Genomic DNA, 24078 nt, shown 5'->3' with positions numbered 1-24078 from the left:
TTTTCCATACTAAGTCAGCTTTATAAAAAGGCATCTTCAGGACCTTTTCTCCCATTTTTAGCACAGCAGAAAAGGATGAACAGTCCAGATTTAACAGAAACCAATCTGGGCTGCAGTGAACAGGGAGTGCCTCCATCCACAAAAGCTCAGCACCTGATGCTTTACAGCCCAAAACTCCCCAGCCCAGACTGAATTCCTCCCAGCAAAACTCCCCTTATTTCAATTCAGAATAAGCTGATCCTCATTGTTCCATGAGCAAACAAGATTTTAAACCTTTCACTCCTCTTCTCCAGACTGGAATTGCTCTAGGTCAGGACAAGGGAGCAACTCCCCAAGATCTGTCCTCAGGTTTGTGTTGCACCGTGGCTGCTCAACAGCAGCATCCCCTCAGCTGATTAAACTGAACTTCATTTACTTTTATTTGTATAAGTGCCTACATGTTGCCTTTATTTCCTCAAAACTGGATTTGAAAATGTGTTAGAAGGTTCTTTACAGTGTCCCCAACAAAAGCCACCCCTTGTTTGTCCTTTTGCTTATCACAAGCTCCTTTCTACATCCAAAGTTGCAATTGAAGCAAACGACCCACCCAAGATTAAATTATCCACCCAGTCTGCATTTCAGCAGCTCGTACAGACATTTTTCCAGCCCATGGTCTGGCATTAAACCACAAGGGACTTGCTCACAACTAAGTTTTGCATTCCCTAAAGTCCCACAAGTCCATCAAGGGTAAAGAAGTTGCTTTTCCACAAATACTTTTCCCTCCACAAAGGATTGTAAGCAAGTCACTCGGTTCCAAGTAGGGCTTTAAAAGAAACTATCAGCTGACAGTAATTAAATTAGCAATATTTTCAGTGTTACTGGCATCAAGACCTTCAGCTTCTAAAAGAAAATAAGATCCAGATCCTATCATTCACCACCTGATAAAGATTAAGAGGATTTGGTAAAAAGTTAATCTATGCTAAGAGCTGAAAACAAGACAGGGCAAGATCTCTGCTGTGCAAATTCCATTCCCAAAGAGCACAGCAGCAGAACTAGACAGGGGTGGGATATCAAACATCCCTTACCCTGCTCTCAGTGCCTCAGGAACTGCATTTCCAGCCCTCCCAGGCCATTCCCTGAGCCAAGCCCTTCTCCCAGAGGGCAGTTATGGGACTCTGTCAGGAAATCAGCATAATTAGCTGTCACTAGGAAGAGGTGGATGAAGAGGACTGCAAGGGTTTCCAGAAGGATCCCATTCGAGTATTTCATCTCTCTTTTCCCAGGTTCTCATTCCACTGCCTCCTCAGCAAGGTGTGCACAATTTGCACTCCAAAGGCACAAAGAAGCTGATGCAAAGCTCAGCACATGCCTGACAGCAGGAAATCAAAGATTCATTCTGCACCTTCCACTCTCCTTCCTTCCAACACAAAACACAGGCCAGGACTAAGAACAGGAGGCCACAAAGGATAATTTTTATCCAAGGTGCAAACCTGCTTTAGTAAGACAGAAAACCAGTCCAAAGTGAAGCCCTGAAGACAGAGAATCCTTCACCAAAGGTACTGCTTAAAAAATAACCCAGACTCTCCCACCCTGTCCACCTACCAATGAACAAACTGGGAAGTAAAGAACATTCATGGGTCTTGTGCCAGTTTGTACAGCACTACTCCTGGAAATGAGGTGTTAATACAGAACACACAATTAGTCAGGACCACCTGCAGGACAAAATATATTTGGTAAGCCAAGGGAATGATCATTATTTACAACAGCTCAGTGTATTGTGTCTTCTCTTGGCCTCACCCACCAGCAGACTGTATCTATAAACAGTTTCTGATTATCTCTGTTTTCTCCCTGGCTAACCAAGTTCTCCAGCAACTTGGAAGAACGACATGAAAACAAAGAAGAGAAAACAATGGCAGAAAAACTTGCAAATGGAACAGTAAAGGTTACAGGAAAGAATAAAGACAAAGAACAAGGTAAGGAAAGAGGGATTTATTTTTCCTAAGAGAAGCAGCAGAATGAAGACGTGAGCTTAAACCTCTCCAGGACAAGGCATGACACAGCATCTAATGAGTTCTGCAGCAAGCACAAGTGTTTATTGCATGTACCAGAATTTCCAGGCCCATCTTCACACACCTGGTTGATGGACCTTGAAGAGAAATACTTCTCATACAGCCACAGTAGTTTCTGTCACACCAGCTGCAAGGCTGAACTAGTTGGTTGTGTTAGTAGTTAGAGAGAAAAGCTGCAAAAGCGTTTGGTTCATCTGCCACAGAGATGAAGGAGGACCAAAAGGCATCTATAGAAAACAAAATTAGAAAACTCCAAGGCACACAGCTCAGTTGTATCATGACATTTACTGATCCCCCAGTCAGTCATGGCTGGCACAGAATTTCAGTTCCCCACAGTGAGACTCCCAACAGGCTCCTTTCATCACATGTTCCATCTTTAAGTTCTACAAGGAATTGCCTTGTCTTTATTCCAACAACAAAATAATTTCTTCGGTATACTGATCCCAAATATCACCTTACCCCACAAGATTTCAAGGATAGGCTTTTCTGGATGAAAGTAGAGATATACTGCAATTGCTGTTTGCTTAAAATAAAAATCCCCTGGTGCCCAGGTTCCAGCTGCTCCCTGCCCAGCCCACTCCTGACTCTGTAACACTCCTACCTCAGACATCACAGCCCAAGGAATGGCACCATTCACTGACAGGGATCTAAAGGAAGTGTCAGAAAAACCAAGCTCAGGAATAGGCAGTGCTGGGAAGCTGTGCCCTGCTGCTCCCTACCCATGGAAATCAGAGCCAGCTCTCCATGGTGCCAGCTCCCTCCTGCAAAGGTGTCCCAGCTCTGATTTGCCTTGAGAATGCATCTCTAAGACAGGATGGGTGTGATGTATAAAACTCATTTCTCAAAGGTTTTTCGAGTAACCAGGGCAATGAGCAGGATCTGACGGCACCTCTGCTGTAGATGCACTGCAAAATGTACATTTTCACTGGAGACAGAAATAGCAACAGGACACCAGGACCTGTACTGAGCTGAGAGCCTGATCAATTCTGGCACTGCAATGATATTTACACTGAGAGGAGCTCTCAGTTGACCAGGGTGTGCAGAGACAGAAACAGGGTAAAAACAGGGAGGCTTCATTTCCAGTTTGCCAGCTGCAAGTTAATTAATAGGCAGCCATGGCATCCAAAAGCCAGTTTGGGTACCAAACCCCAAACTGTCATTGAAAGCCAGAGTTTTGTATTACAGACATATAAACTTAAGTACTTAAGGAAAGTAAAGGCACTTTTTTCAAATCTAAATCCTGTAGCAGAATTACCACAATGAATGCATATTACTGTTCAATTTATATGCAAAACAGAACAGTTAAAGAGTATTTTTTCAGAAATAACCACGAGAGATACAGAACAAATCCCATTTAAACTCATTATTGTTTGTACATAAACAAAGTACATAAACAACACTCCCTGGGGGAAAGTGTTTTACATTAGTACCTAAAGTCTGAAGTTCTCATCTTCAGCCTCCAGAGTCTGACTTCTCTACTCAAAGGGAGAGAAATGAGAAGCCCCTTGCTCTGCCAAAGGAGTGAAGCCCCTGAGCAGGTTCAGAGCTATTTCCCATTTGTCTTTGGACATCAACAAAGCAGAGAAACTTGTGTTCAAGTGTTCAGTCTGTGGTAAAGGACTGATCAAAACCCATCTTCGCCACCAGGGCACTGCAGAAATCTCCTGTTACATTTTCTGCTCTTGTACCCAAGATCAACCTTGGTGTTCTGCAAAAGCCAGGACAAACAACAGCTGAAGCCATTTTTATTGCATGGATGGAAGTTCCAGGAGTATAATAATATGCTGAAAGAACTATGGATATGTATTTCATGCATCTAAACTGAGGCTTTAAATTATAACATTCCATGTAATACACAGTTAGATCATAGCTATTTGAACACAAAGTTTTGCAGAACTCCTCTAAATAACCTTCATTGAAAACACAGCTTATGCAACAACCTATTTTTAATGAAGGATTTACTTGGTGTGATAAAGCACAAGATGGAATATATTGCTTTAAGTGCAGGCACCTTCCTGAAAAAAGCATTCCCAGAAGCCAAACAACCAGCTCCATGGTTTATTCACCTCCTGAGCAATGTACACCAGGCTAAAGAGCTTAGAAAATGCACATTTCACTGAGAGCTCTGAGCCCATGGCAAAGGACTGCAGTGCGAGTGACTCTTTGGAGCAGCACAGCATAAAGGAAAGACAGGATGCTCTGAGTTTAGGCTTTCCATTAATAATTAGCATTATCATAATTTTACTGGCACATCTATAAAGCTGAAGGCATGTTTAAACTGCAATATCTTTTAATTTCTACATCTGTTGCCATTATGAGGTGTCAGTTGCATTTGAAGCAGACACTTTGCTGATCCATTTGCTGTGATCTATTTTGAAGGATTATACCTTGAATATACTCTTCAGGAACATCCATATGCCAGACCAGGACATATGGAAGAGAATGATACCATTAGATAATGGATGAACTGAAGTGTTGAGATGGCCAAGATTCATCAGTTCCATAACAGAAAATAAACTGAATGCAGACTGAAAATTTCATCCCTGCCCTGCCTCAACACCTTGCACCAAGCCAAGGAACCCTGAGAAAGCCAGGAGAGGCCATGCTGCAGGAACACAGAGAATTCCACAAGGAAGGGCAGCTCAGCCATCATCTGTCACATCCCAGACCAACAAAGAAAGCTGGAGACCAGGGATTCCCTCGGGAAAGGAGAGCTTGAGGCCCAATCCAGACCCCAGTTCCAGCCCTACCCTCTAAGTGAGGCTACACTTGACACCTTCAATAAAACCTCTCCCAGTCACCAGCTAAAGACACCTGAATTACCCTCTGAACCACACTCTGATCACACCTCGGCTTCCCACGTTCTGGGGACAATAAAAACAAATAAATGTCAAAGAAGTGCTGGGGCTGCTCCTTAAATGCCAGAATTTCACCAAGCTCCTCTGGGCTCCTGAGAAATCAAAGAGGGCAGGGGACCAGGTTGTGGGGACCTTGGGAACTGAGTGCAAGTTTTAAAATGAAATAAACCAAAACACACCAGCCTGAGCCACAGACATTTCTTTACTGTTAACAGTGTGCATCACAGAGCAACAGGCATCCTACACACCCCAGTCCTTCCCAGACAAGGATGAGCACCTGCAGCCCCTGGTTACCAAATCAAAGAGCAGGGAGAAATGTACCACATTTTTCAAGTGAGGCTTCTGCTGTTTCCTTCTCACATCATTCCCTTGCAGTAGAAGCTGAATTAACAAACTGGGAAAAGCACAGGGTTCAAGAGTCAGTGCTGTACCTGAAAACTGCTTCTGGGATTGTAAGAATTGCAAATTGCCTATAAAAGTTTATTTTCATCATACAGCTCATGCACACCTTGGTGCAGGAAGCTCTTCCTTATCCTCCATAACCAAAGCCCAATAAAGAGATCATTTCAAACATATGTCTGCAAGGAACACACTGCACATCCTCTGCATATCTAACCAAGGCTCGTAGGGCACAAAACAACTGTTTGCTCTCTCTCTCTCTTGTTCAAGAACTATTATGAACACACACAAGTCAGAAGGGAACTGGTTTAGAGAAGAAGACAGACACATGTCCTTCACATCTGCAGGATTAGAAGGACAATTTCAGTTAAATGATAAAGCCATAAATAGGCCAAGTCTTGACTGTTGGCAAAACAACAGAACATAAATTTAATCCCCTCTCCTCCCCTAATCTTTAGAGAGGTAAAAAAAAATACACACAGAAATAATTATCCTTCCTCCAGAAGATCAAACTAAAACCACAACTTCTTAATCCTGTACTTTAGGATTTACAAATGCTACACATTTCAGGATTTCCCTCCCACCTACTTCCTCCAGGTGCAGAGCAGGATTTACCCAGAGCCAGCAGGTGGGGTGGACATCTCCTGTCCCCTGAGCAACCAGGGAGTGAACAATGCCAGGCACAGCAGCTCACAGGGACTTTAAACCCCCCCCAGAACCAGGATGGGCTGGAAAGGACCTTAAACCCCACCCAGTGCCACCCCTGCCATGGCAGGGACACCTCCCACTGTCCCAGGCTGCTCCAAAACCCAGTGTCCAGCCTGGCCTTGGGCACTGCCAGGGATCCAGGGGCAGCCCCAGCTGTGCCAGGGCCTGCCCATCCTCACAGAGAACAATTCCTAATTCCCAACATCCCATCCAGCCCTGCCCTCTGGGAATTCCCTTGTCCTGCCACTCCAGTTCCTGATGAAGTTCCCCCTCTCCAGCCTCCCTGTAGCCCCTTCAGACTCTGGAGGATGCTGTGAGGTCTCCACACAACCCTCTCCTCTCCAGAATGAGCATTCCCAGCTCTGCCAGCCCATCTCCATGGGGAGGATGCTCCTTGCAGTCCCCTCAGCAGCCTGGAGCCTCCTCTGGTCTCTCCAGCAGCTCCAGCTCCGTGCTGGGCCCAGGGCTGGGCAGCTCTGCAGGTGGGGTCTCACCTGAGCAGGGAAGGATCCCCCCCTTTCCTGCTGCCCAGGTTGTGGGATCAGCCCTGGATATGTTGAGTTTTTCCCCAACCGTGCTCCATTCCCTGTCTCCATCAGGCACATCTACCCCAGAACCCCCAGCAGAGCCTCAGCCCGGCAGCAGGAAAGCACTTAAAAGGTAATGGCAGCAGCACTAATGAAGTTTAACAGTAGGAACACATCCCTAATTTGTGCAATGAGCCTGCAGAGTAAGCAAAGTGGGGACAGGCTCCTCTCCAGAAGAGGATTTACTGCACAACAAACAGACCTGGCACTCAGGACATGTGGGTTCCTGCTCTCTGCTGGTTTGCAAAACTCCCTGGGCAGCAGGAACAGGAGATGGCCACTGGGGCAGGCAGGGAAGCGCCTCCTTAACCCAAATAAATGCAGGAATAAAGCCCACTCAACACCCAGGGGCTTGTGGTACAAACTCCTAAAGGGATGTCCCATTTACAGGGGGTGGGAGAGGGAATCAGCCCCCTCACACAAATATCACTGACTGCACACCAAAGTCACCAAGAATAAAATGCAAAGTCAGGGCACCATCTCAACAATGGAAAAAGTGATAAAACAGCCAAAAACCCCTTTAAAATCACAATATATGGGGATATTTTTGCTTTTCTTTCATTGTGGAGTTCAAGTAATTCAGAACATGAGTTGAGAAGACAAAAAAGGACACAGTGAACAGGTTTTTAAAACAGTCATTTAAACTTACTCTTCTTAGTACTGTATGGAAGTAGCACCTTCACTGTTCTGGAGGGTGCAGAGGGGAAAGAGAAATTAAGATCCAAACAGGATTAGGAATTATTTCCCTCTGATCATACAGTGAACACAGCATTAGCATGTGCACTGAACATAGCCACTTTTGGAAGCTACTGAATGAGCAAATTCTAATACAAATTGTCACTTTTACTTAGTAAGAACTGTCAGTCTTAAAATATATTGATCCCTTTGGCATTAGGAAAATTGAGATTACTCCCATGCATTTGAATGAGACAGATTTCAGCAACCACCCATCTCCCATGCTGGAAATCCCAGTGTTGTCATGTAAATGAATGGAATTTAGGTGGTTTTCATTTAACCCTGCCCTTCTTTTTTCTTTTTGGTCCAGTGGAAAAACTTATGACAAGAATTCCAGGGTCTGCCACAGACACAGAAGGAAGTTCATGAAAAATATTCATGTACTGCATGTCCAGGTGCTGCTACACCAAACAAAAATAAACAGATATAAGGAAAAGCTGACACCTAGACAATACCACCTGTTAGTCACCACAGAAGTGATAAAATGGAATTGTTGGACATACAGGCAACACTTTTTTTAATAATGCTTCGATTTCTTAGAGGTAGGAATTTCTTGGACTATTTCTAGAGCTTGTTTCCCACTGCATTTCCTGCTCTGAGACATCTGATAAGAGACTCCTGTTATCTGCCAATGTTTTGCTGTCACCAGCCCAATATTACAGTATATACAATATTATATCTCAAAACTCAGTTCTTCTTGTCCAGGCCCTCTGCAGAGCTTGGCCTTGAGAATTTAAACCTCCCCTCCTGGATTGCCATGTAAAAGCACCTCTGAAGGAAAAACGGCTCCACTGGCAAGAGAAGCCGGGAGGGCCAGCCCCAGCCTCCCTGGGTGGCTCCTGCACGGCTCCCACGGCCAAGCTTTGTCCCAGGAGCCGGCCTTGGACCCAGGCAGGCTGGAGATGCTCCCACCGAGGAACAGCAGCAGCAGCAGCCAGCCTGCAAAGTGACTGCTGCTGCAAAGGGCTGCAGATCTGCTGCCTGCCAGAGGCTCCCCAGGGCACCAGAGCCTGGGAAAACCGGGATGTTTGTGGCCAGGGGGTGTTTAGGAGGACAGGGCTCCTTTCAGGAGAAAAGGAGAAGCTGGTGTTTTCCTGCACTCTTTGCCACCCTCCTGCCCAGGGCAACCACGGCATTCTGCTGGGACAAGTTCAAACCTACAAAAGAGTTCGTGTAACCCAGGATTGCACCTCATCTGTGTCACCGCCTGCCCGGATCTGAGATGCTGTTTCAGCCCACAAGTGGCTGGAGTTTTGCTCAGCATTTCACACCTCATCAAGTGACAGACTGAAATCGTCACTCCCTGACATTATCCAAAACTTGGGGGTCAGACAAGGCCTTTTGAGTCAAACCCCAACCACGAACTGAGGCCCAAGCCAGGAGTGCCACAAGCTCCCTTTTAGGGAGCACTGACAATGTTAATATTCCAGGAAGTTGCTGAACAGCTACTAACAACATAAAAGGAGCGATAAAAGACATATGTCCACACACAGCTTAAATCTGAGGGGGAAAAGTGCTGCATATTTTGCATACCGATTGTTTTAAATAATAACCTTGTTACATTTCACTTTTCTCTCACGAACTTGCAGAGTTCTTACATGTCTAGGAAAAAAACCCCTAAGAATTTTCACCTGCTGACAGAACCTAGATTGTTTGTAAGATACCGTGACTTCTGGTCTCCCAAGAGCATCTCACTATTGAAAGGCAGTGAAAAAAAGCAAACCCCAAACCCTGCTGTCTGATAAGTTATTCAGACATATGTAAAAATCCCCCCCATCCACAAGGATATTCAAGAACCATGAAACTTCACCGCGTCCATTGGGTACAAGGAGCAATCAGTACTAATTAACAACTGCAACAGCCTAGCTGGAAAACCATTATTCTGGAAAATAGTATGTACTGAAAAAGAAGGTTACCTAGGCAATGTAAGCCCGAACGAGCAGGGCAATCAGAGCTCTGGTTCTGTACAAAGAGGGCAATAAATGCCAGGCTCAGCGCTCGGGTGCTGCTCCCGGCACGCAGGGATCCTCTGGAGCCCCAGGCAAGCCCCAAGGCTGTGCCCATGTGCTCGCCCCTCTCCCGGCTCTCCCGTTTGCCCATTCCCCGGGCGGGAGGGGCCCTGCCCACCCCCGGCTGAAGGGTCGAGGAGGAGGAAGAGGAGGAAGAGGATGGCCGGGAGCTGCGGCTCCGCTCCCCGGGGAGGACGCGGGGGCAGGAGCTACTCGGCCCGGAGCAGAGGGGGCCGAGGAGGGCTGGGCTGGGCTGGGGAGCAATGGGATTGGGATGGGATGGGGAGCGATGGGATAGGGATGGGATGGGATGGAAGGGAAGCTGCAGAGCCCACGAGGCTCCCGGCGGGGCCGCCCCCATCCCGCCCCCGGCGGCTCCGGGAGCGCTCCCGGGCTCGGCGCTGGGTGGGGGCTCGGGCTCGGCTCCCCCCGAGCTCTCACCTTTTCGAGAGGTCCATGAGGACCCCGGAAAAAAGCTTCTCTCCCAGCCGGAACGAGACCACCAGGGCGTCCTCGATGATGTGGTCCAGGGTGACCCGCACCTCGGAGCCGGGCAGCAGCGCCGGCACCTCCGCCTCCCCTCCGCCCGGGGCCGCGGGCACCGCCGGCTCGGGCTCCACCGCGGCGGCGGCGGCAGCATCCGGCTCCTCCTCCTCCGGCCGGGGCGGCTCCTCCCCGGGCCCCGCGGAGCCCCCGGCAGCCGGCGGGCAGGACTGCGGCGGCTCCCGGGCCGGCTCGGGCGGCGGGCAGGGCTGCGGCGGCTCCGAGCAGCCCGGGCTGGGCGCTGCGCGGGGCTCGGCCCGCGGCGATTCCACCCCCGGGCTGCGCGGCGGCGGCGGCTCCTCCGTCCTTCCCGCGTCCGGCTCGCGAGTCCCGCCGGGGCTCCGGGCGCGTTGCACCGGCGGCGGCTCCTCGGCCTTGCCGCCGTCGGCCTCCTCGCCATCCGGCACCGCCGACTCCACGGCCTCGCTGACGGCCGGTAGAGGGTCCGCGCCGGCCTCGCTGCCCGGGATCGGCTCCATCTCGGGCTCGGCCTCGCCGGCCCCGCCGTCCCCCGGCACCGCCGCAGTCGCCGCCGCCTCCGCAGCCATGGCCGCCATTTTCTCCGCCGCCTCCCTCCAGCAGCGGGAGCGACGGCCACGGCCCGCGGGGAGGGAGAGCCCGCCCCCCGCGCCCGCAGATGGCGCCCTACTGGCGGGCGCGCAGAAATGCTGCACTTCTATTGGGCAGCGCATCTGTCCATCCAGCCCCGCGGGAACTTCTCGTTGGCCAGCGGGGGCTTCATTCAGTGCAGAGCCGGGAAGGGGAAGAGGGGGCGTGGTTTAACGCTTTATAGGCCACTGGGGAGGGGAGGGGTGGGGCTGGTGGGGCTGTTCCGTCCTCTGATTGGTTCAGGGAGGCGTCGCTCCCGAAGGAGACCGGTGATTGGCGGCGCCAAGTGTCTGTCGCGGGGCCGGGGAGCGCGCGGGGGAAGATGGCGAGGGCGGGAGGGTGGCCCTGGGGGACGGGTTTCCCTCGGAGGGGTCGCGTCGCTCCTCAGCGTGCTCTGGTCATCCTCCGGGGGATCGCCCTGGAGCGGCTCCCCCGCGGGGCACAGCCCGGTGCTGCTCCCGCGTTGTGCCGTGCGGGCAGGGGAGCGGCTGGTCCCGTGCTGGGGAGCACTGAGGGGCTGACACTGGAGAGAGGGGAGATCGCAGAACATGCTGGGCTGGAAGGGACCCACAGGATCACCCAGCCCAGCTCCTGTCCCTGCACAGACACCCCTACAATCCCCCGTGGGCATCCCTGGAGCGCTGTCCAAGCCCTCCTGTAGCTCTGGCAGCCTCGGGGCTGTGCCCATCCCTGTGGAGCGTGGGCAGTGCCAGCACCCTCTGGGGGAAGCAGAACCTTTCCCAAAATCCAGCCTGAACTCCCTTGGCCCAGCCCCAGCCCTTCCCTGGGTGCTGTCCCTGGTCACCACAGATCAATGTCTGGCCCTCCTGCTGCCCTCACCTGATGCGGGGCAGGCAGAGGCACTGGTGCCTTTTGTAAGGTAAATCGGCATTTTAAAGTGTTAAGCACCATTTATTAGGCACATGAGCTGGAAATGTGGAGTCGGAAGGGGAGAAAAGGAGTGGGTGATTTCCTCCCAATGTAGCCGCTGCCCCAGGCCCCGCCAGCCCCGAGCCCCGGGCAGCGCTCCGGTTCGGCCCTCAGGACATTCATTCCCACACACCCGGGACTCTGCCCTCAGGACATTCACAGACACACAGACACAGTTTGCTAATTCACAGACACACAGACACAGTTTGCTAAAGCCGGGCTCCAGCCACCTTCAGGCAACGAGGGAGCCCAGCAGGGTCCCGGCCTTGGCCACAGAGCAGAGGGGTTTATCCTGCGACGGTGTTTCCATTCTGTGCGCTCGGTCCCTGTTCCCTTCCTTTTGGATGCTGAGCAGAGAACGGGGCCGTAAATCCTGAGCCTACAAGAAATTCCCAACTAACACAGAAAGAAACTACAACTACTCAGCCCTGGAGCTGATGGGATGCTCGGATCCAACAGCTCAGCCCAGCAGGCTCTTTGTTATGTTAAACTCGGGTTTATGTAAAGAATGGGCATAAAATGGAAGATTTCTTCTTGCAAGTCTTCTGCTGGAACGCACCTTTTCAGCAGGTGTTGCTCGTGGAAGACATTCAAATGCAAATTGTTGTGTTTTCGATCCCCTGGAGTGGCCAGCAATTCCTGCTCTCCATAGGGAACAGAGTGGGTGTATGGCTTGTTCTCTGCTTCACTGCAGTAACAGCAGATTATGTGCTTGACCCTACTGAGGGATCAAAATAAAACATAAACGGCTCCTTTGAATGTTGAAAGGTGCTGTGTGTGCTTTTAAAAGGAGGTAAATAAGGACATTTATAGCCCGGAATAATGCCCCGCAGAAATACTGTACCACAGGTAACTCTAAAATTCAACCTCACCAACACAGGCTTGTGGATGCAGGATGGAACTCGTAAATTTAACAAAAAAACCCTCACTATATATTTTTTCCATCCCAAATTCCTTTGATCACCATTTAATTTCTATTTATTTCAAATCTAACCTGTAATCTCCTTAAGACAGGATTTGCCTTACAGAGACTGGTCTGCAGAGTGATTGCATAGTGGGAGTCTTTTTTTCTATCCTGGAACCTTTAGAAACTGCCAAAATAAAAGTAATTAAGTTAATGAAACAGATTGCACTACCACACTCTCTGTAAATTAAAACAAGTCTCTCTGTGTTCAGCAAGTGGCAGGAAGGACAGAAATGGAGAGAAGAAACTATAAATTACAGAGAGGAATGGAGACAACTGGAGAGAATAAAACAATTGAAAGGAAGGCAGGAAAAATGGCGAGCTCCTTAAAGATGTTTTGCAGTAAACTGTTGGGATGGGCAGCTGAGGAAGATGAGTTTGGGTGGAGAGAGCGAGGGGATGTGGGGAAGCAGCAGATCCAGCTGGAGTTTGTGCACAGCACCCACAGGAAGGGAATTGTTTGTGTGGCACATGAGGAACCTCTAAACTCAGCGTTAGTGAAACTGATTTGTTGTGTCATGAAACTCCTCTCTGGAGGTGTGAGCAGTCCCAGCAGGTCTGAGTACTTCAGGTAGTAACTAATGGGGTGTGGAGTTTTTAGGTGCTGGACGGTGGGAACATCACTCTGGGCACCCAGTTCCCTGGAAGTGCAGCGCCATGAAAGAGCCACCAGCAGTGCAGGGCTTTAAGGAGCAATCCTCACAAATGGACAGGGTTCAGCCAAAGCCCTGAGTGCAGCTGCCCTCCGCTCCCTTGGAGCCAGGCTGTGTCAGCAGCTCCGCAGGGAGCTGGCCCTGCAGTTACCCAGTGGCTGGAATTCGTGGTGCTGCTGGAGCCCCAGGGGCTGTGGAGGTCCAGGGTGCCTGAGCTGTCCCTGCTGCAGCTGATCGCTCTCAGTGGGGCACACAGGGCTCTGGAGGAGTGTGTGGATTTATAGGGACACTTTGTCTTGGTGGGACAGCAGATCCCTGTCGCGGTACCTGCACTGGGCTGGAGGAACTTTAGAGAGGAGGTTCTCAGTCTGCAGTTCCAGCAGCCCCACTGAGGCTTTGGGGCTCCCCACGTTCCAGGATGAGGTTTTTATCCTCACTGCAGCCCTTGCAGGCTCTGCTGCAGGAGCACAGAGCTCTGCTGCCCTGCTCAATCCCAGCTGCAGCCACGGTGGCTTCCTGAGCCTGCCACAGTGACAGCAGCTTCCTGTGACCCTGGGCAGGGCCACCAAACCTCCCCAAGTCAGGTTTAGTGTTCACAGCTTGGCACTGTGCTAATAAATCCACCAGTGAGCGTTTTGAAGGCATGATTGCTGGTGGGGAATGTTCAAGGCTTGCTAAGTTAAAAAGTGTAACCAGTGAAAACCACTGCATGTGAGCAATGCAGAGGGATACAGGCAAATAAACTGAACATAAATCTGAGTCTTGGTTGTGTTCTGCAAACTCACTGCTCCTCTAATAGATTGGGAAAATAATGCTCTTACAACAATTGTTAATTATATTTAAGCTGGATTGAAATTTCTTAGTGAATTATTAGAGAAAGTTTGGGGTGAGAAAATCATCAGTCCCTCCTGTAATGTTGGTAACTGATTTCTGTGGCCCTATGAACATGGAGCTCATTTTGTTGGGTTTAGGGATGAGCATTAAAGGATTTGGGAAACCTCACTGCAGTCTCACGTGCCCCAGAATTCTGCCCTGCAATCTGAAAAGTCAATTATGTGCTGCATTTCTTGTGAGCAAGAGATGAAGTCAATGAGTGGGGCTTAATCTAATGTCCATATGGAGAATTGATTGAAATCAATTTCCAGAGCTGGGGTTGCTTCAGAAAGATGGTAATTGTGAGCCCTTGGTGTGAAGGACTGGCACTGTCTCACTGCTGAGCTCTCACTTGGTAATTGTGAGGAAATGGAGTCTGAAGGAACTTCCTGTCTTATCTCTACTCTGACTGGTTCCTGCCTTCTTCTGCAGCCTGTGCAGCTGCAGGTGCTGCTGGCAGTCACCCTGTATCTCCATGGATTTCTCCATTCAGAGAAAAGGGGCATCATCACTGGAGCCAGGACAGATGGAGAGGCCAAACTCAGCTGTGGGCAAGGCAGCTTGGTAATTAATAGGGAATTTCTCATTAAAGTCTTCTGAGAAATTACAGAAGTCTCTTTAGCCATAAATATGTCAGAGCAACTTTTTTGTTCCTTGTGGTGTTTCTGAGGTTATTCTATGTCTGCAGCCAAGCTCTGTTCACATCAAGAGTGCCCAACTGGTGAGGTGGGACCTCTCCCCACCTGTGGCCCCTGGAGATGAACCCTATTTCAAATAGGAACAGCAGGAAGGGTAAAACACCTTAATTAGAGGAGTGGGAATCCTACACAGGCTGTTCTCATTGGGGTTGGGTGCTGACAGAGCTCAAGGGGACAGGACAATGGAGGAAATGGAACTGACTGGGAATCATTTGGATCTTTGTACATCCGAGCTGGAGGAGCAGCTGCCAACTGCCTGTGTCACTGTGTCCTTCTCTTTGGCACCTACGTGGAGCCTCAGCTCTGCTGGCTGTGAAAAATGGACAGTAACATTTCATCCACACAAGAGTGATGTGGTTTAATTATAGTGAAGGTTTAAAAACAACTTGAGGATGAAGTGCTGTGTAAGTGCTGAATGGTAGCCTTGACAATGGCACAGGGATCAGAAAATTGGTCTTTCAGATGCATCAAGTTATTCCATAAATTACAAACTAATTTCTCTCCTTAAATGAAGAGTTACTGAGGCATTCAGCTTTCTTGCTAATTGTTTGACTTCAACAATTGGATGGATTTCAGTAAATTGACTGGTGGAGACAAATGTGTTTTCCAGCTCGATATTGTGTGACGTACAACAATTGGAAATGGGCTGGCTGCAGACCAGAGCCAAGCACTGCAGGTGGTCCCCAAAAGAGAACAAATTGGTGGTGGGATTTCTGGGCAGATTTCAAAAGGGCCTGTAACAGGCTGTCCCTCCTGAAGGCAGCTTGCCTTCATGGTTTACCTGAGTAAAACCAAGTAACTATTGTCTCACACCTTGTCTGCTTTTCCATGTCACCCAGAACTCGTAGGGGTTGTACCTGGATCTTGCTGGGAGCTCAGTTTTGATGGAGGCACTGCAGAGCCTGGGGTTCCACACTCCCCTGGTCCCTCTGCCTCTCTTGTGGTACTTTTGAAGCTGTTCCAAAGGCAGGGGTGGGGCACAAATGACAATGCAGTCGAGTTTTTAAAGTTGTGCTTAAAAAGCAAAAGTATTGAAAGCTCAGCTTTGCTGTGCAATTTGTCTTTCAGTCAAAACCCAAACAAACCAACCCAAAAAATAAGTCCCAGCTCTTCCTGAGGTCTGCAGCTCTCCTGGGAGGGGTGGGAGCAAAGAAGTGCTGTTATCACAGACAAGTATTTTCATCTTTCTGATTTTGATAGAAAATGGACTGTGTGTCCCTGTCTGCTTTCTGTATTTTTGCATTCTGGATAAAAATAATGAAGGGACCCTGGTGATTAATAAAATGGCAAGTTTGTTATTACTTTAAAATATCACAGGGGTTGAGGGGGAATATGTAAGGAAATTACAGATTGCTCTCAGTGTTTTGTGTTCTCTTACAGACCTTGGTTCTTGTCATTGTCTCATCTTCTGGTTTCTTGTGGACTTGGAACCTCTTGAGCCAAATCTATTTCAAGCAAGAAATGTATCCCTGTATTTTATGGATATCTGGTGGCATCTTTTCTCACCCTTTCCTAATCCAATTCCAAGTAGGATCAATTTATGGAGTGCCCAGGCTCAGCCTGAATTCCTGTCAGAGCTCACCTGCAAATCCCAGCATGGCCCTTTGCCAGTCACTTCCTTTGGTAAAGTCAGGTCAGGTTTTAATTTCTCCTCCCAGCTAATCTTGTACATTCTGACTCTGAGCAACATCATTTGCAAGGGGCTTGCACATCAAGAGAAAGAATTCTTCACACCAAGAGCTTGCTCTGTTGCCTTTCCAGGATTGTCAATGGCTGGAAATTGTGTTGGCCTCATTCAGAGACTCTCTTTAACTCAGGCCAGGGAGAAAAAACATCCCATCACCTCCAGAACAAAACAGGCTGTGGCTCTGATACTGGAATCAATGGAGCATTGGGATTTGTGGTGGCAGGGTGGGTGATTGGCAGCTGCTCCACAAAGCCACAGCAGAGATGATTGACATGAGAGATTTGATAAGGACACGTGGTGATCTGTAAAAAAAGACAGTAAATGTTGCTTGTCCAAGAGTTTTGGGGAGTGTAGCTGGAGTGATGCAATCAGAATGGGAACTCTAAAAAATAATTTTCCTTGGTCCTGTCACAGTCAAGTCCACAAAGTGACAAAGGCCAGCAATGAGAACATCTCTGTCAGGGGTCATTCAGCTGTGACTCCTGCACATCTGGCTGTTAGCAGCTCCAGAGGCAGAAGATGAATGCAATTAGAACCAAGCTTGATGATTTGCAGAGCATTGTTTGTGCTTTTCACTGCTTTCCCTGGGACCAGGGGCTGGATCTTGCCTCTGACCCTCCTTCCAGAGCTGGTCCAGTGAAACTCTCCCCACTCACCTTTCAGCAAATAATAAAAAGAAAAATGCAAGCCTTCAACAACTGTGTCACCACCCTCTGAGGAAATGTGTTGGTGTAGCCAATATTTCTCTATACTGCCCTAATCTAATCCTCCATGTGGGGCTTATCACAGAGCAGGGCCTGAGCTGCAGTGCCCAGGATGTGCTGCTGGAGCTGGATAATACTTTATTCTTAACAGTTCAGTCCCCACTGCTGCTGAAACCACCGTGCTGAGCAGCACAAACTCTGCTGGCAAAAGCTACCTTTGCCAGCTTACATTTATTTCTGTTCACTGGAGCAACGGGTTGGAAGTGTGTGGTCATTTCTCTTGGGTGTAGGCAAGGTTAGGCTTCCAAAACATTGAGAAATGCTCTAAAAAAATGCATTTTCCAAGCACAGTTCATACTAGTTTAGAAAATACAGAAATGAAACCACAACAGAGGTGCTTGATGCTGAAAAGGAAGCACCCAGTAATGGCTGCTCTGCTGCAAGATTGTAAGATTGTAGGCTTCCTCTGTTTATGCTCAGCCTGACTTCTGGAATAAAAAGAGATGGGAAACTGTAAGGGAAATAAATGAACTGTACCCATGTCATTGTATTTATTCTGGGGAAAAGATTGGGAGTTACAGCCACTGTTTGCAAGCAATCTGCCCTTCACCCAGGGTTCATCCCTTGTGTTTGGAGATCTGCACTCTGGATGTTCCACAGCAGAGCCCCTGGCAAGGGGCATTGCTCTGCTGGCACCTGGGGTTTACTGACAGCTCCTTCTCCACCTCTGGTGCCTCAGTCTAGGACATGTCTGGGGTCCTCTCTTTGTTCTGCTTTGGCAAAAATGTTCTGAAATCTGGAATTTCATGCTGCACCCTTCAAGGGACACAATTCTGTAGGAACTTCCCTTGGTGAATCACACGATGCAAGGGGAGGGGCTGGGTCCCAAATCCCAGGATTGAATCAAGTTATCCCTTAATGAGAATGGAGTAGCCTCAGTCAGGATTCTGCATAAAAGCAGCCACACATCTTCCAGTGCAGGAAGGAACAGAGGAGGAAGGAGAAAACCTCTTGTCCTCTCTGAGATGAAGAAGGAAAGATGTAAAAATCAGTGCTGTTTAAAATTTGGTAAATGGAATATAATCGGTCCTCACAAAGCATCCTCTGTGCTCATCTGTGCTTGCAGGCACAGAGCAGACTTGGCAACTGTCTCCTGCATGAAATGGGAAAGGTTTAAATGCTTTTGTAAGCTCTGCAAACAAAACAGCTCTTTGCAGTTAAAACACTGTTCTCTAGGACACTGTATCTGGGAAATGTGGAACAGTTTCTCTGCCTGTTCACCATGGGCTCCTAGCTCTGGGTGAGTGGGCTTTGGAAATCCTTTTCTCTGTGGTACAGGGAATTTTTTGTCATTGCAAAGGGTTTTCCTCTAGGGGATAAATTTAATATAAAAGGGATTCCTGATACTCATTATATTTTCCCCTCAGAATGAAATCAAATTGGCTGGTGGATGCAGGCTTGGAGCAGTGACAGAGCAGATGAATCCTCTTCTGCCTGCAGACTGGAGGCAGGAATACTTTGTCACATCAGTAGTTACAATTTGACTTTAGTTTTGCTTTTTCTCCACCAATCTCAATTTGGTTTGAATTTCTGAAGTCACCCGGGGTGAGTCAGATGTGGTCAGGCCAGAGGAAGCTCTTGAATCATTCCCAAATGAGGGAAAACATGAGTCAGTTCCGAGGGTTCAGCACTTTGGGATCCAAAGCTCTGCAGATCTTTGCAGGTCCAGGGGAAAGAGGGAGCCCAGGCTGGAGGTGCTGGATTGCAGGGCTCTGGTGGCTGCAGGACTGAGAGCTGTGGATGTGTTTGCCACGGGGAGGACACAATTCCTGGCACTCATGAGCATTTCTGGCTCTGGTGGCTGCAGGACTGAGAGCTGTGGATGTGCTTGCCACGGGGAGGACACAATTCCTGGCACTCATGAGCATTTCTGGCTCTGGTGGCTGCAGGACTGAGAGCTGTGGATGTGTTTGCCACGGGGAGGACACAATTCCTGGCACTCATGAGCATTTCTGGCTCTGGTGGCTGCAGGACTGAGAGCTGTGGATGTGTTTGCCACGGGGAGGACACAATTCCTGGCACTCATGAGCGTTCCTGCTGCAGCTGGAGCAGCCTGGGTGCACAGATTGCAGTTAATGCCAGTGCTTCCCCCAGAGTCCTGGGCAAACCTGGGCTCCTGGCAGGGCCCACAGGAGCAGGCACTGCCCAGCACCGAGGGAAAAGCTCTCCTGCAGGACTTCATCCTCCACAGTGACACAGCAGAAGTCCTGGTTAAATGTGCTTGGGGTTTGGATGCTGGTGCTTCCTGTCCATCAGCACAGGCAAAACACATTGCAGAGTCTGCAGGAGCTGCTCCAGTGCAGAGCACTGGGGGTGGGGCTACAAAACCAGGTGAAAAATCCTCTGATAAAGGCAGGACCTCAGTGATAATTTTAATTTACAGCCAGGAATGTGCCAAGGCAGATCCCTTTCTTTGAGCTGCTCTCTCCTGATTCGTGGCCCATTGCTGCTGCCTCATTACCCCCCTGGCCTCTGGTGGGGCAGTAAATCTGGAGGCCTAATGGTGCTCAGGGCCCTTGGAGGACAGCCCTGCCTTTTCAAATATTCATTTCTATGCGGATCAGGGATGTCCCAGTCTGGCTGTAATCAGGGGAAGAGGGAAGGAGACAAATAATCACTGAACATGACTGTTTGGGGAGCAATTCCTGTCAAAAAAACAATCAGCAGCAGAGGTGGATGCGAGCTGGCCCTGCAGCCCCAAGCACAAGGAGTGATGAGGGCCTGTTTGATCCCCATAAACTCTGATTTGCTCCCTCCTTCTCCCTCAGCCAGCTGCTTCCCTCGGCTGGGCTGAAATGCCAGTTGTTCCCTGGGAGCAGGGAGAGGTGCCAGGCTGGGGGAGCTGCCCCTCTTTGTGCAGACCCTGCTGCAGGAGCACCAGGGACAGGGCACAGCGCCCTGCAGGGCACCTCTGCCCCAGGAATGTTCTTGTTTCTCCAGCTGGGGCAGGGATTGCAGGGCTGGAACAGCAGCACAGCTCTCCTCCAGGTGGAACAGACCTCTGGGCTATGAAATCAGTTTGCAGCAAGTTGGCAGCCCCTGGGATCTGAGCTGATCCCAGACTGATCTCACCCAGCTTACGGAGCAGTCAGCAGGAGTCATGGTGCCACTAATCCCGATTTAAATGGGAGTTAGGGCAGGGCTTGGATTCCACATCTCCAGAGTGATTCCTTGTGCCATCCAGACCTCATCAAAGTGTCCTGGGGAAAATGATTTTAACCCAGCTGCTGTGCTGTGTGTTGGCACAGGAACCTGGGGCTCAGGGTGACTGAGGTGGGAGCTCCCAGAACATCCCCCTGTGCTCAGTCCTGGGCTCGATTCAGAGGCACAGCTCCAGGCTGGGTTTTTCTTTATATTATCAGGATAACAGCACTAGCAAGAGTGTGTCCACCCCTTCACCCTCAGTGGGTAAACTCTACATTTTTCCTTGAGGAGGGATATTTAAACATTCATATGATAATGAAGAAAAGAACCCAACCATACAAAATTTATATAAACTCATATCTGGCCCTGTGTGAAAAAGTAATCCAGAGGCCACAGAACTGCAGGGCTGGCTCAGCCAGGCAGTGTCACAGAGAACTCTTTCTCTTTAATTTTTTATTTGGATCCTCTCTGTATGTAGGTCACAATGACTTAAAAGAGCAGGCACTGACCAGACAAAACCAAACCTCTCAGAACAAAGCCATTGTTGCAGGAGGAGGATTTTTTTCTCAGACAAGCCCCTAAATCAGCACTGAAGGATTGCAGCATTCCCTGGGATTCCCACTCCCAGCTCGGGCAGAGCTGCAGCCCCGTGTGCTCTGCTGGGGAGGGCAGAGCTGCTCCCTGGGCTGAGCCATGGAATCCATCCCGGCTGGGCCCCTCGGCCTCAGGAGCAGGGAGGGCTGGGCAGCCTCTCCCTGCAGCTGCCACCCCTGTGAGCATCACTCCATGGCCAGTGGCACTGCAGGGATTCACTCCCTGCTTCCCTGGGGGAATTCCTCCTTCTTGCAGGGACACCCAAACACCTTCCCTGAGCTGCTCTCCAGCTTTGGGGAGGGAAAACAGACCCTGGGTTTGGCCCTGGCTCAGCCTTGTGCCAGCAGGGAGTACCAATAACCTGCAGGGTTTTATTTTGGGAGAGGAGGGGGAGGCAGCCAAAGGTTGGTGCTCAGGAGGTTCAAATGCTCTGGCCAAAGAGTCTTAGTGAGCCCTGGCTGGCAAACAATGCTGGGTGGCAAAAGTGCAGATAAAAATCTTAAAAAAAAAACCAGATATAAACAGGCCCTGAGTACAGATCACAGGTAGCAAAGCTCTGTAGAAATGCAGATTAAAACCCAACAGATTCCCCTTCATTCTTCAAAATCCATATTGTGCCCCAAAACTTTGCATCAGGGGGTTGGAAATGGGGGATCTTCAGGGTCCTTCCAACTCAAACCAGTCTGTGATCCTGTGATCCTGAGACCCTGAATTTTGTAAATGTGACAAAACCCCCAGTTCTGACACATGGAGAGCTGAAATTTTGGTTTCTTTAGCTCTCCTGCCTTTCAGGGCAGAGCTGCAGCTTGGCCCTGGAATTCCCAGGGCAGCGTTCAGCAGCGGGAGCTGGCACTGGATGGTGCTGTGGGCCAGCACAGGTGAGCTCACCTGGCTGCCAGACAAATCCTGCTGCTCCTGGAACCACCAGGGGAGCCACAGGGACAGCCAGGATCCTGCTTTACTCCTGGGTTTCAATTCTTTTTGAAAGCAGGTTTTGCAAGAGCATTTTGTGCCTGAGGAAGCGGAATTTTGGGAAGGTGGCTCCTCCCCAGTCACTGAGCTTTTGAGCACCCTGAGAGTGACCTGTGCATGTTACCAGTCTGAGCCACTGGAAAAGGCAGGTTTAGGTTAAAAATCAAGTTTTAAAAAATAAACCAATTTCCAGATCACAGAATGCTCTGAGGAAGGGACCCACAAGGATCATCAAGTCCAACTCTTAAGCCCATACAGGGACTGAACCCACAAACCTGGTGTTCTCAGCACCCTGCTCTGATGAACTGAACCAATCTGGCCCTTTTTAGGGGCTTTCTGGCCCCTGATGCTTTCCCATTGTTTAGGAGGGAAACAGCTGTTGTTTGGTACTCTGGAGTAAAGAAACTCTTAAATAGAAGTGCAGATTTTGAAGTGTTTTCCAGATTTTTTCTTCTGATTCTGGAAAGAATCTTTAAGAGAAACGTGGCTTATTCCAGGGTTTGAGAAAATCACAGCTGTTACCAACCCAGTCTCATTTTCCCACTTTTCCATCAATGTTGTTTGATTAATAAGAGCCAGCTTAGTGCTGAGCAACTCAGGAATAAATCAAACTGTAGAAGAGGGACACCAGATGTAATAAAAGCAGCTCCTGGAACAAGGAGATGCAAAGATCTGCTTGGTGTGGAGGTGGGGAAGGACTAGCACATGAGATGTGTGTATTTTCTCTGCCACAGAAGTATATTTTCTTCTCCTGATAAATGTATCCAAGGCAATATAAACAATTTCAAAGAGCTGAAAGTATGCAGTGAGATGTTGCTGTGGATCACACACATCAAAGCAGAGCTGAGGCCCAGAAGAGGCTTTCTGTGCAAAGAAAACTGGCTTTTCTTGTATTTCAAGGAAAGAAATCCTTCTCTGCTTCTCAGACTCTCTCTGTCCCTGCACACTTGTCTTGGATCAACATTTTCAGTGGGGCACTTACTAAACACTGCACTGGCATAAGAGAAATTCACTCAAATATTGGTTTCTCCTGTGTGCCTTTGATTATTTGAGATCAAATCCCTCTTTGGCTGGTTCCTGGGGTGGCTTCTCCCCAGCTCCAGGCAGGTGCTGCTCCACCTGAGCCCTCTCCCAGGTGAGCTGCAGGGGAAGGGAGAGCAGGAAAGGCTTCAGAGGGTGACACAGAGAGGAGGGGACTTGGGAGCACCAAAAGGTCAACTGCAAACCAGATGTGGCCTCAGAGAAAGAAAAGAGCAGTGTTTGAATGGAATGTTCCCTTTGACAGAGCTTGGGGAAGCAGAGCTGAGGGAATGCTCTGGACCAGCAGGATTTCTCTGGGTGGGAGGCCACAGCCTGGGAGGAAATCCCAATTAGATTCCCTGGAGGATAAGCTCCATTTGGAGCTGTGTTATCTGATGTGTCAGCAAGGACAAGCACACAGATATTATCAAGTAATAATACCTAAGCACACAGATATTATCAAGTAATAATTCCTTTACAACCCAGCCCATGAGCTGTGCAGATAATGGGGGTGGGTGGCTTTGGGGTTTGCTCAGAAAAGTCCAGAAGAGTTGCAATGATTCCTGTTCCTGATTCTTCAGGCCTGTCAGGTATTCACTTCATCAGAACTTTGTGTATTTCTATATAAGAAATCCATAGAGAGAGGAGATTTAACTCTGATTTTTGACCAGAAGACTCTGCAGATAAAGCTGAATTATATCTTCCTTTTTAGCAACCTTTGAACTATTGTCTATATTAGACTAAAACCAATGGAGTCCAAAATATTCCACAGTGGCTCTTAATCCAAGGATGATACTTCAAAGGAATCTGAGCAGTTTTGTGGGAGCCAAATTGAGAGCAGCCAAAATTAGTCTTCCTGTGCCTCTTCAGGATACACAAATCCAAACTGGCTTAACAAAATTCAAGTTTTCTGTTGTAGTTGTTAAAAATCAAGGTAGCTTCCCATTTCTGCTGTCCATCCCCATCCCATTTAACTGGATATCAGTGAATTTAACCACTGATAACATTCACTACAGGATAACTCATTAAAGGGAAGAATCCTGGAGGAAGGAGGGAATTGAATTCCCAAGAAGTTGTGGCACCAGGTACATTTTGCCCAGGTTTAGTTTTCTGTCTCTGTAATTCCCAGCCCAGGCCCTAGCAGTGCTCCTGAGTTCCACCTGGATGAATCCTTTGGTTGTCTTATTTTTCTGGAAATTTCTTTTCTGGACACCCAGACACGCTGAAGGTTCTCCTGATGGACTGTTGTCACACAAAATAATTGAATTTTCTTTTAGGGAGTC

The 24078-nt window shown here is 48.9% G+C and overlaps 1 protein-coding gene across 5 annotated transcripts in view; it reads right to left on the bottom strand.

Moving 5' to 3' along the window:
• PWWP2A (PWWP domain containing 2A) overlaps positions 1–10444 on the bottom strand; it is a 31130-nt gene extending 20686 nt beyond the window's left edge. For all 5 annotated transcript variants that reach the window (XR_010784582.1, XM_066559885.1, XM_066559888.1 and 2 more), the window contains exon 1: positions 9786–10444. Coding sequence is in view for 4 of the 5 variants with exons in the window: in XM_066559885.1 (XP_066415982.1) it covers positions 9786–10444 (659 nt within the window). In the remaining variant the exon portion in view is untranslated. The remainder of the gene's footprint in view (positions 1–9785) is intronic.
• Between the last annotated feature and the right edge of the window lie 13634 nt (positions 10445–24078).

This window comes from Molothrus aeneus, chromosome 15 (genome assembly GCF_037042795.1).
Source record: "Molothrus aeneus isolate 106 chromosome 15, BPBGC_Maene_1.0, whole genome shotgun sequence".
Classification (NCBI taxonomy): Eukaryota; Metazoa; Chordata; class Aves; order Passeriformes; family Icteridae; genus Molothrus; species Molothrus aeneus.
The sequence above is the reverse complement of the archived record's forward strand: the minus strand, read 5'-3'. Positions and strand labels throughout refer to the sequence as shown.